The 12,599-nt window shown below is 36.5% G+C and overlaps 1 protein-coding gene across 1 annotated transcript in view; it reads right to left on the bottom strand.

Moving 5' to 3' along the window:
* Ube2g1 (ubiquitin conjugating enzyme E2 G1) overlaps positions 1 to 12,599 on the bottom strand; it is a 76,945-nt gene that overhangs the window by 14,902 nt on the left and 49,444 nt on the right. The window contains exon 2 of the mRNA XM_052194960.1: positions 9,982 to 10,084. Coding sequence (XP_052050920.1) covers positions 9,982 to 10,084 — 103 coding nt within the window. The remainder of the gene's footprint in view (positions 1 to 9,981; positions 10,085 to 12,599) is intronic.

Here is a 12,599-nt window from a genome sequence, read left to right on the forward strand (position 1 = left end):
AAATACAAATACACAATTTAATAAACGACTATAAATTCTGCTTTGCTAAACTCTCAGGTAATTAGTAAAACTAAAAAGAACACTTGGAAACAGAGGTGTCCAGATCAGATTATTGGTGATATGGTAAAAGTCTTTTCAGTATATGTCTTCAAATGAAATTCAGGAATTTTAATCTTGTCTACATGATTCAATTTGCTGAATTTTCTATATTGGTTTCAAATAATCTTTCTTCTATGCTCTGGCCATACCCAGACCTCTTTCTCATCTTAAAGTTTAGGCATATATTTTGTGATTTCCCTTTCTGGTATCAGATTGCCATACTTCTATTTATCTCGTTTGTTCATTTCATCATATATTAAAACTTCATTAGAAGGACAGTAATAAATAAAAAGGTCTCCCAGAGAGGTTTTATACTACTAACTTTCCAGAATGGAAATGCTGCAATATTGATACTCTTTCTGTACTGTCTAATGTACTACCCAGTAACACTCTGAAAATGGCTTGTGTCTTGGTTAGTTTTTATTGTCTACTTGACCCTAGAACGACCTGAAAGGAGAACACTTCCATTAAAGAATTTTCTGGGTCATATTTGCCTACGATGATGTCTGTGAAAGATTGTCATGACTGATGATTGACATGGGAGGACCCAGTCCACTGTGAATAGCAATCCCTGAGCAGATGAATTACGTGAATGCTAACTGGAGACTACAGAAATTATTCAATTGTTAAGAGTACTTATTCTTGCAGAGGATATAGGTTTGATTCCCAGCACCCAAATGGCAACTCACAATTAACTGTCCATACAGCTAAAAGAAATCAAGTCAGCCTTAGGAAGCAAAAATGACTAAATGGTGATATTCACATGGAATTCTAGCACCTGATATCTAGCTCAAGGTCATCCTAGGCTACACAGCAAGACCCAATCTCTAAAAGGTGTGTATTAGACTGATAAGATGGTTCAGGAAATAAAGGCATTTGATACACAAGCCTGACACCTGACCTCTATCACCAATACCTACTTAAAGATGGATGGAAAGAACAAACTCTACAAATTTGTCACCTGGCCTCTTTATCTATGCTGTGGAGTACATACCCACATACACATTATGCACACTCACACTAACAAGTAATTTTTAAAAGATGGGGACAGATGTTTGTACACTGACATAAAAATAGAAACACAGCTGTGGTCACAGCCAAGTGGTTAAGGCAATGGACTAGAAATCCTTTCTCCAAGCACAGGTTCCAATCCTGCTGACTATTTGCTGGTCTGTTTAAGCCCATGTGTAATGTTAACACTCAACAGAATGCTGTTCTTCATCCTTCAAGTTTGGGGAAAGTCTCTAGTCACTGTGGTTATGAGCTTGGAGGATTGTAGTGAGGGATTATGAATAGAAATATTGCTATATATGTATACTAAAAAAAAAAAGTGAGGGGCTGGAGAGATGGCTCAGCAGTTCGAGCACTCACTGACTGCTCTTCCAGAGGTCCTGAGTTCAATTCCACATGGTGGTTCACAACCATCTGTAATGGGATCTGATGTCCTCTGATATATGTGAAAACAGCTACAGTGCATTCATAAACATAAATTAAATAAATCTTTAAAAAGAATATAGGAAAGAAAAAGTGGCAGAGAGATCCTATCTCAAAAGAAAAAAGCCAGGCTCTGAGTTGGAAGCCAGCCTGGTTTCCAGAGTGAGTTCCAGGACAGCCAAAGATACATAGTGAAACCCTGTCTCAAAAACAAAATCTGATGATGATGATGATGACGATAACAGCAATAATAACAATAAGAACAACACATTACATATAACAATTATTAACTGTAGGATATAAGACATGGGATCCTTTTAACTTTGTGCTTTGCACATTTCAGTACAGATTGAAATTTTAATTATAAATACTGTTTTTTATTACTTTTTTCTGCTTAAAAAATGTTTGAGATTATTTAGCAGTTGAGGGAACTAGCTGATATTCCAGAAAACCAGGCTTCAATTCCCAACACACACAGAGACAAGCATCTGTAACTCTAATTCCAAAGCTATCAGCCGCCCTCTTCTGGACTCCATAGGCACTGCATGCACAGGGTCTATCAAACATTAAAGGGGACGTGGAGAGCTAAGGCGTGCTATTAATATCAAATACTTCCAAATAGTAAGGAGGTAAGCTGAGGGCTCAGAGTGTGAAAAGAAAATCACACTTGATGAAAACAGTAAGAAAAAGTTCATAAAAGATTAAATGGAAAAATGGTAAAGCGCACAATGAAGGGGATAATTTGGTGAAAAAAATTAACATTTATACATGGAGAGTCTGTGTGGTTGTGCATGCTTGGCAACTCAAGGTGATTCCCATAAGTTCAAGGCCAGCCTAGTCAAATAATAAAGACCATATCAGCCTGAGAAAGATCTTTTCTCTTGATTTTAGGGGTGGGGGATTAAAAGAGGGTGGTACATAATACAAATAAAGGTCTCTAAAAAAGGAATAAAACTAGTTTCTGAGGCAATGGGAGGAGACTAGCAGAAAGACAACTAGGAACAGAGGTCCTCTAATATATAGCAAGGTTCTGAAGGCTAGTCTTGGATACATGAGACCCGGCCTCCAAATAATAAGTCATCAGAAATTAGCTAGAAGTGAAAAAAAAAAAAAATAAAGCTAGTATAAAGCATAACCATGAAAAAGGAATGAGGTAAGGCTGGAGGAATGACACAGAGCACTTACTGCTCTTGCAAAGGCTCAGTTCTCAGCATCCGCATGTGGCAGCTCACAGCTGCCTGTTCCTCCAATTTCAGGGATCCAGTGCCTTCTTCTAGCCTCCAGGGGCACCTGCACCCATATGATGTTTATATAACTCATTCAGACACATGAACACAATCTTTTTAGTTTTTTTTTAAAGCTGTCTTTTTCCCATGGAGGGATGAACATAAAATGTAGCACAGATATCAAGGATTAAAAAGAAAGTAATTAGTCTTAAAAATAAGCATTTTATAATTAGAGTAGAAAATAAGTAGACAGAATTTGAGAAAGCTAGAATGCAAAAAAGAGCCAAGAATATATGTAAAAGGGTATTAGAACAGTCTCTACAAAATATCTGCACCTCATTTCTCCCTGGTCACTTCATTTTGGTTGATTCAATTCATTCAAAAGCTTCACAATATCTGACTGGAATTCTCATGCTAAAAAGTAGCTACCACCCCTCTAAATTGTGTAATTAAATAAGTAATTGTCAAATTTACTTAATAATGTTGCCCTAAAATTTTTAAGGCAGATGTTTTTCTAATAATTATGCTAGTTCTCAAATTTTTTTTTAAATGGATTCACTTATCCTCTACTTTACCTAAGGATCATCTACCTGTTCCTCTCCTACCTCACTTTACCCACTCCCCAAAAAAAACCACCTTGCAAAAATAAATAAATAGAATAGAATAGAATAGAATAAATTAATTAATAAATTAAAAAAATTTAAAAAAAAACCCACCTGGCTTAGTCGCAGCCAATCTGTGAGTATACAAACTTTCAGTGTCAAGTTAGGACAGAGGAACTAAAAACTCATAGGTAAAAATCAAAGTAGACAGACAGACTGTATTTATTATTGTTCACACATAAAAAGATTTGACTATGGGGAAGAAAAAAGACATTGAAGTAGCAGTGAAGTAAAAATATTTCTCCATGTAGAAAATATTGGTAGAAAGTATTGGAACAATTAACATGATGTTAAGGAATTATATAACCAACTGCTGAACATTTGAAAACCAAGGTCATATTTCTGGCACAAAACCTCCTTTTGTTATTTTTGTAAATTAAATCACAAAAGTCTTAACTGGATATGGCACATGCCTATAATCTAGCACTGGAAAGTATGAGGCAGAAGGCCTACTGAATTTAAAGTAACCCAAACTACATATCAAGACCCCCTTTTCAATTAAAAACAGAAACAAAAACAAAAAAATTCTATTTTGGGGTTCAGAGTCTGTCAGTGGTCCAGCACTTGTCTAAAGAGCTTGGTCCTTTCTTTCCAAACGTTATACACATAAGTTACTTGGAGGAAGTGGTTTGGGTCAAGATAGGGTTTCTCTGTGTAGCACTGACTGTCCTAGAATTCTCTCTATAGATTAGGCTGGCCTCAAATTCAAAGATCAGCTTGTCTCTGCCTCCCAAATGCAGGGATTAAAGCCATGCACCACCAAACCTGGCTAAGAAAATCTATTCTTGGCAGCACTAGAAAAATTCAATATTGGATACAGATTTTTAAAAAATTATGCTAGGTGAAGATGGGTAAAATAACTACATGTCTTAGGGTTTTACTACTGTGAACAGACACCATGACCAAGGCAAGTCTTATAAAAGGCAACATTTAATTGGGATTGGCTTACAGTTTAGAGGTTAGTCCATTGTCATCAAAGCAGGAATACAGATACTCACTGGTACAGGAGAAGCTGAGAGTTATTTATCTTCATCTGAAGGCAGCTAGTAGGACTGACTTCCAAGCAGCTAGGGTGAGGGTCTTAAGCTCACACCCACAGTGACACACCTATTCCAACAAGGCCACACCTCCTAATAGTGCCACTCCTTGGAACAAGCATATAAGCCATCACACTACATAAATACTCAGTAACTATCAATCTTTTTGTTTTGTTTTTCAAGATGTTTCTCTCTGTAACAGCCCTGGCAACTATCAGTCTTAAAGTAACACTTAAATGTACTAGGCACTGATTACACAGACTGTAAATAATGTGGAGTGTCCTTTAGTAATTAAGTAAAGGTTAGTTATACTATTACAAAACAGCATACCATATTTTTACAGAATTTTGGCATAACACTTTCTCTGAGTTAACACCTCAGACCACTATCACTGAGATTTAAATACCACTGAAATCCATGCCAACTTATTTTCAGTCTATCCTCTTCACATTATTGAAACAACTACAAGATCACTTCCTTGCACTTAAGTCAATAAGTGCTTTTTAAGAACATACTATAAAGTACTTAGAATTAACAGCCTTGTAAATGTCATTTAAGTCTGTCTGCTTTTCCTTGTCTTCTTTATCTTTTTTTTATTCGATATATTTTTTATTTCCATTTCAAATGATTTCCCCTTTTCTGGCTCCCCACTCCCCGAAAGTCCCATAAGCCCTCTTCCCTCCCCCTGTTCCCCCATCCACCCCTTCCTTTAAGGTTTATTTATTTTATATATGAGTACATCACAGCTATCTTCAGACACACCAGAAAAGAGCATCAAATCCCATTAACGATGGTTGTGAACCACCATGTAGTTTCTGGGAATTGAACTCAGGACCTCTGGAAGAGCAGTCACTGCTCTTAACTGCTGAGCCATCTCTCCAGCCCTTTATCTTTCTTTTCTAAGCACGCTTCCCTAACGCAGTAGTTCTTAACCTTCCTAATGTTGCAATCCTCATGTTGTGGTGACCTCCAACGATAAAATAATTTTTTGCTGCTATTTCATGACTGTAATTTTGCTTTTGTTATGAATCATAAATGTAAATATGATATGCAGGATGGTATCTGATATGACCTCTATGAAAGGGTCATTCAACCACCACAAGGGGTTGTGCCTCACAGGTTGAGAGCCACTGCCTTACCACTTGGCCCTTTCCCCAACATTTTGTGTTTCCTTACTCTTTTTCTAAGCTCCCTTCCACCCTCCACCACAGCCATGTAAACTAACCTCTTATGTGGACAGTTTAAATGGCAGGGTCTTCTCCTTCTCTCCTCCGTTGTCCTCCACTAAGAAGCTATTAAGATTTAGTTTGCCAGATCTCGGGTTTTTCTTTCAAACTCTAATAAAATTGTCCTAGTACCTATCTCCCCCAAAAAGTAACATTTTAAAAAACTTCCATTTACAAAGTCTTTCCCTGTCCTTTGTCCTGACACCTTTCTAGCTATTTTCTCAGGACCTGTCCCAGGCACACGTTCTCTTCTTCCCTAAACAAAAGTTACAGATTTCAGAAAAGCACTCACTGGATAAAGTGGCCAGTGTCTCATTAGTACATTCAAAGTTGCCACAAACATGTCTGCTATTCACATTACAAACCAACAGCCAACACTTTTAGAAACATACAGTGAGAAATACATTTTATAACCCACAACCAGAGTTGAATAGATGGTAGATGGTTCAGCAGTTAACAGCACTGATCTTTTTGAGGAATCAGGTGGCTCACAACCACTACAAACACAGTTCCAAGGGGATCTTACAAATTCAACCTCTGAGAAGCAACTCCACTCATGTACACATACCTACACAGAGACCTGTATATGTACTGGGTTGACTTGATATTGCTTGTATTCTAGTGCTAATACTGGTTCCTCAAGACCAGTATTAGCATTGCTCCAAAGACCAGAGAGTCCTAAAGTAGAGTCAATTGATGCTATGTGACCTTGACCCCAAGTTATTTCCGATTAGTAAAGAAAGATGCTCACAGCCTACAGACATAGGCAGGGATTAGGATTCCAGGGCTGGAGGTCAGAGGAAAACCTTGAGAAAGGGAAAGAAGGAAGTGAATGGAGGAGAAGCTGCCACCAGTTAGATTAATCTTGAAATAATGGCCATGTTGTATGGCCAGTTGGAGTTAAGTGCAACCCAGAAGAAACATGGCAAATTATATAATAGGACTATTGGCTGGGAAACAGAAATAATAGTATAGAGGATAGATATCTCTCCAGCTCTTAATGCTGATTAAGGCTTATTACAAATACAAAGTTTGAGTGTGTCTTTTATCCAGGAACTGAATGATCAAAGGAGGGTAGAAACTCTGGATTGGGATTTAAAATTTCTACAACATGTGCACATAATTATAGATAATAAAAATAAGCTGGGTAGTAGTTATACATGCCTCTAATTCCTTCACTCAAGAGACAAAAGCAAGCAAATTTCTGAGTTTGAGGCCAACCTGGCCTACAGAGTGAGTTCCAGGACAGCCAACACTACGCTACACACACACGCACACGCGCGCGCATGGGGGGGGGGGGTGGGGGGAGGCAGTAAAATGGGGTGTTAATAAAAAGAATGAGCTGTTAACTAAAACGGTCTTACCATATGGACTTTATATTTGAGACAGGGTATCACTATGTAGCCCTGCTGCCTGGTGCTGGGATTAAAAGTCTGCACCACATTCTCAAGTAGCTATCTTTTAAAAACCCAGAAGTGTGTGTGATGTGTTCTTTGATCAACTAATAATACTTGACAAAAATGCATGTAAGGATAAAAAAATCAGTGAGCCCTTAAGAGTTGAAGCTTTAAGCCTGGATTCCTAAACAATGTTCCATAAGAACTTGGTTTAGGAGAATAATTCTCATTATTTTATAGCTACACTAAGGGTAAAAGAATCCTATCATCAGAATGTTCCTCTGTATCCCCTTGAGGTACAGTGCCTGGTGGGAAAAAAACCAAACACTATTTTAAACACAGAAGAATAAATATGAAGAACAGACCAGAACTGTGTTAGGATCATAGACCAGGTTACTTACATAGTATGATTTGCAAAATTTATAAAATTTACCTCAAATAACAATGTGATTGTGAGGGAATTATCTCTAAACTGGTTTCTGGTGGCTACTGGCAGCTATGAAAGAATCCAAATGCCATGCCATGACCAGATTCACCTAAATCAACTGGCAAAACTGATGGATGCAAATATATCAATTTTCAAAGAAACATATGTTGTTTTCAAAGAAACATATGAAGCCGGGCAGTGGTGGCGCAAGCCTTTAATCCCAGCACTTGGGAGGCAGAGGCAGGCGGGTTTCTGAGTTCAAGGCCAGCCTGGTCTACAGAGTGAGTTCCAGGACAGCTAGGGCTACACAGAGAAACCCTGTTTCGAAAAACCAAATCCAAATCCAAAAACAAAAAAACAAACATATGAGCAACAATAACTGCTAAAAACTATAACAAAGCATGAACCACCCTTTGCCCACTGTGTAAAACATGAACTCCCACATTGCTTTAACTTTTTCCTCTCTTTTTCCACCTTATTTTTGAGGGAGCTTCTCTCATTTCTGCCAAATGTCTACTCCAAGATAACTGGGTTAATTCTCCTATTTCTATCTCCCATCTTGCAACAGGAGTGTTGGGATCACAAACACAGGCTACTACATTAAACTTTTTTACATGGGTTCTGGGAATTGTCATCACATTTCTTGAGTCATCTTCACCAGCCCTTCTTTTTATATATATTCACTTTTTGAATATATGAATATATATATATATGTATATATATATATATATGTATATATATATATATATATACATATATATATATATATATATATATATATATATATATATATATATATATATATATATATATATATATATTCAAACAGCTACTTGAGGGCTAGGGGGAAGGACTTACAAGAAGGAAGTGCAGTCCCAAAGAACTGCAGATGTAAAGATCTGTTATCACTCTCTAGCTCATTCGCCTCATTTTCAACAACTGGTAGTCAGTTAATAAGTTATTTTATGTCCTAACACTAAACTAACAAAATATAGTCTTATAAACTATACTATGTGAAGACCAGGTTATAAAATTATTAAAATAGACCTTGAAAGTTCCCTTAAGTCTTAAAACACAGATATACAGAATACATTCTATGTAAAAATCTCAGGGCCAGAGAGATGTCTCATCAGTTAAGAGTACTGGCTGTTCTTCCAGAGGCCCTAGGTTCAATTCCCAGCACCTATTGGTGGACGGGTCACAGCCATCTATAACTATAGTTCTAGAGGTTCCCATGCCATCCACCTCCTCAGATACCAGACAAACACAGTGCATATATATGCATGCAAAACACCACACACATAGATATTAATTGATTTAATTAAATAAAAAGGAGCTGTTTTTAAAAAGAAAAAATTGCAGTCTTATTCTTTAATAAATAAGGCATTAAGAACAGTAAAACTGGGGCTGGAGAGGTAGCTAAGCAGTTAAGAGCACTGGCTGCTCTTCCAGGGGACCTGGGTTCAATTCCCAGAGCCCACATGGCAGCTCACACTTGTCTGTAATTCCAGTTCCAGGAGATCAAACACCCTCACACAGACCTACATGAAGTCAAAACACTAATGAACATAAAAGAAAAATAAATTATTTTTAAAAAGTGGTGTTAAAAAAAAAAACAGTAAAACTGTCATTCTTAATTATGGTGTTTCCTTTGGGGTCAAGGCATGGTAAACATGAGAAGGAAAATCATTTCCATAGGGAATTGAACCTAGGACCTCAGTACTCTTAACTACTGAGAAATTTCTCTAAATTGCATAGGACTTTTTTCTCTTTTGGCTGGAGCAATGGCTCAGAGGTTAAGAGCCTCTAAAGGACTTGAATTTGATCTTAATACTCATATCAAACAGTTTATAATCAGGTGTTACTCCAGCTCCAGGGGATCCAACAGCTATGGCCTCCTAGTGCACCTTCATTCACATGAACATAATCTCACAAAAGCACACATAAATATATAATTAGAGATGAAATTTTCTCTTCTCCTCCAAGCTTACAAAAATTAATATCCTAAATTCTAGAAGGTGTGTGTGTGTGTAAATTATTTACAGTCAGGCAATAGTAGCACACAGCACACATCTTAAATCCCAGGATTCAAGGGGCAGAACCATGCAGATCTCTGATTCTGCAGTCAATCTGGTCTACAGAGAAAGTTCCAGGACAGCCAGGGCTACACAGAAAAACCCTGGGGGGGGGGGGGGGGGGGGGCAGGAGTGTTACATATAATCTCACTAGAAAAAGCTTTTCATAACATATTTATTCCAGCAGCAAGATAGCTTAAATTTCTGAAGCTATCTTTTTAAAAACATGTTTTAGACATTAGAGCTTCAAGCATAACACAAAGGCTCTACACATGATCACACTGAAATGATACTCTATATAACCATTTTGCTTGCTACTTTAGAATTTTTTTTCAATTTTCAAAATTAAGTTTTAATTTTAGTTGAAGGAGTGAAGATGTCAGTTCCAGTATACTTACTAAAGTGTATCTGGAGGACCAATAATAAGGACTTCCCAACGATAGAGATCATTGTCGTCTATTAAACCTGCTGAAAAGCCTTCCACTGGATTTTTGTTGAGTTCTGTGGAAAAAGAAAATTTCAATAAAAACTTTAAAACAGTTTTTCTCCAACAGGTAAATTAAAGAATGACCATAAATAAGCTATAAACTATGAAAACTATTAAAATGCTGCTTCATAACTATAACATTTCCATACAATAAGGAAGCCATGGGTATATTAACCTATCCAGATGGAATTGTTCTGTCTTCCTACATCTACCTTGGGATTCAACCAAAGCTCTTAGCATTCTGGGTAGGTTTTATGAGAGGCAATCAAAATGCAAATAAGGCTGATTCTCACAAGAGATTTTAGTTCAAAGAAAATCAAAAGTCAAATCAAATCAGAAATGGCAAGTTTTCTATAGCCTTTAAGACAAATCCTTAATAAACAACCAAAAGCACTTTTACATCAGAATTGCCGAGTTTTTCCAACTCTTACTTACATTAACATCTGTCTGATTGCCATGATGCCTTGAGGTACATTCAACTATGCAATAGGAATAGCTTTCTAAGACTAGCTGGTGCCTACAGAAATAGTGATGGTAACATAAGATTCTTCTCTTCTAAACAGTGTTCTGCCATGAAGAATAGATGATGAGGGCAGAAAATTAAGAATAGAGACAAGGAACTAGTAAGGTAGAAAAACAAAGGCCAACAAAGGATCATCAAACAACAAGTTAGGAAGAGTATAACCTTAAGAGTTTACAGAGATGGACTTAATAAAATAAGGATGTCTTTGTAATGGGCAGATCGCATGAGCTTTTCAAATAGCCTTAAGTAAGTGTAACTGACATTAAAGGTATACTATATATACCTATATAATAGGTATATATAATAGGTATACTATATAATTTGATAATTTTAATATACTATCATCTTTGAAGGCAGGATAAGAATCATAATAGTGAGTATACACAACAATCACCAGAAAAATTATTATTTTGTCAAGAGAGCTGACTGACTGGTTCAAACTGGGCAGTGAGTAAGGACAAAACATGTTTAAGAGCAGTTCAGAAAGGACTTGCCAGAAATCTAAATGAGTACATGATTCTCATACAGTACTTGCCCATCATCAAGATAAGCCATCTAATCATGAAAGCAAATGTAATACAACACAGAGTACTATAAAATGCCAAACAGTGTGCTGGTAACTATGGAAGCACTAACTCCATAATTTTGAGCAATCAAAGGTGGTTTTAGTTCAACAATTACAACTTCATAGAGGGCTATTAGGTCCATCTTCATTTGTCAATCTACTGGAATTTGAAATTACTTGGGAGACACACCTCTTGTGCATGTCTGAGGGTGCTTCTAAAACAGTTTAATTTGGAATGTGGTTGGAACTATTCTAAAAGGACTGTGAAACAGAATACAAGACTCATACCCACTCCCATCATTTTACTGCCATCACATTGCAGCTATCATACCTTCCCAAGCATGACGAACTAAATAATTGATGAACCATAAACAATTCTTCCTAAAGCTGTTTTGATCAATTATTTTGTCCAAGTAACAATAAAGTAATTAATGTACATCCCAACATGCAGACAACAACAACAAAATGATAAAAATAAAGAATTTAATTGTATTTTAACACAAAGAACTTCTTTTCTTGGATTTTGAACACAGATTTTATAAATCTAATAAGCAAAGCAAACAGATAAAATCAGTACTGTATTTTAAAATATCAGACTTGTTCTTCTTTTAGATAGATTTTTAAGATACCATTAAGATATGATTTGCATTTTAAACTTATTATATTTATAATCATATACCTTTCACTGAATCCCAACTATGTTGCTAGCTACTAAAAAAGAATACACATACACACTTTAGTGTTGATGGGAATTGTTCCTTTGAGGTCTAGCTCAAGAACTACCCTCCTATCTTTGAAACCTTTTTTAAAATAATTTACTAAATAATCTTGACTTCTGTTAAAAATCCTATTCATTATAGTTGCAGCCTGTATTGTATTACGTAGCATTTGACTATCATGCGTTCATTGTTCCAGAAAAATATATAAGTAAGGACAATGTGTAATAGGTAACCTAAAAGTAGTACAAGGACAGGGGTTAAAGAAGTACAAAAGAAGGGCATGTAACAATCTTTAATAGCTTAAAAAAAAAAAAAAAGGCAGGAAGAGCACCACAACTTTGAGGCCAGCCAAGTCTATATTGTGATGTCTAGTCTCAAAAGTTTAAAAAGGGGGAAGGGGGTGCAGCACAGAGGGACACACACATTTTATTCCAGAACATGGGAAGTAGAGGTGGGTTAAGTTGCAAAATGACCGTGACTAATAATGAGACCCTGCCTTGGAGGGAGGAAGGGAAAGAGAAAGACTTATAGAATATCTACAATGAAGAACTGGGCCTATACTGAACAAAGAGGCACAAATGAAACAAGACAAAATGGCAAAAACTAGAAAGTAAAGGCTTTTGTTAGCCATATTAAGTTTCAACTTCATACATGGAGCAATGATAACCCTTGGAAGAATTGGAATGTGTTTGTTCTTAATATGTTTTCAAAAAGTAGGGTGA

Source organism: Apodemus sylvaticus, chromosome 10 (genome assembly GCF_947179515.1).
Source record: "Apodemus sylvaticus chromosome 10, mApoSyl1.1, whole genome shotgun sequence".
NCBI lineage: Eukaryota > Metazoa > Chordata > Mammalia > Rodentia > Muridae > Apodemus > Apodemus sylvaticus.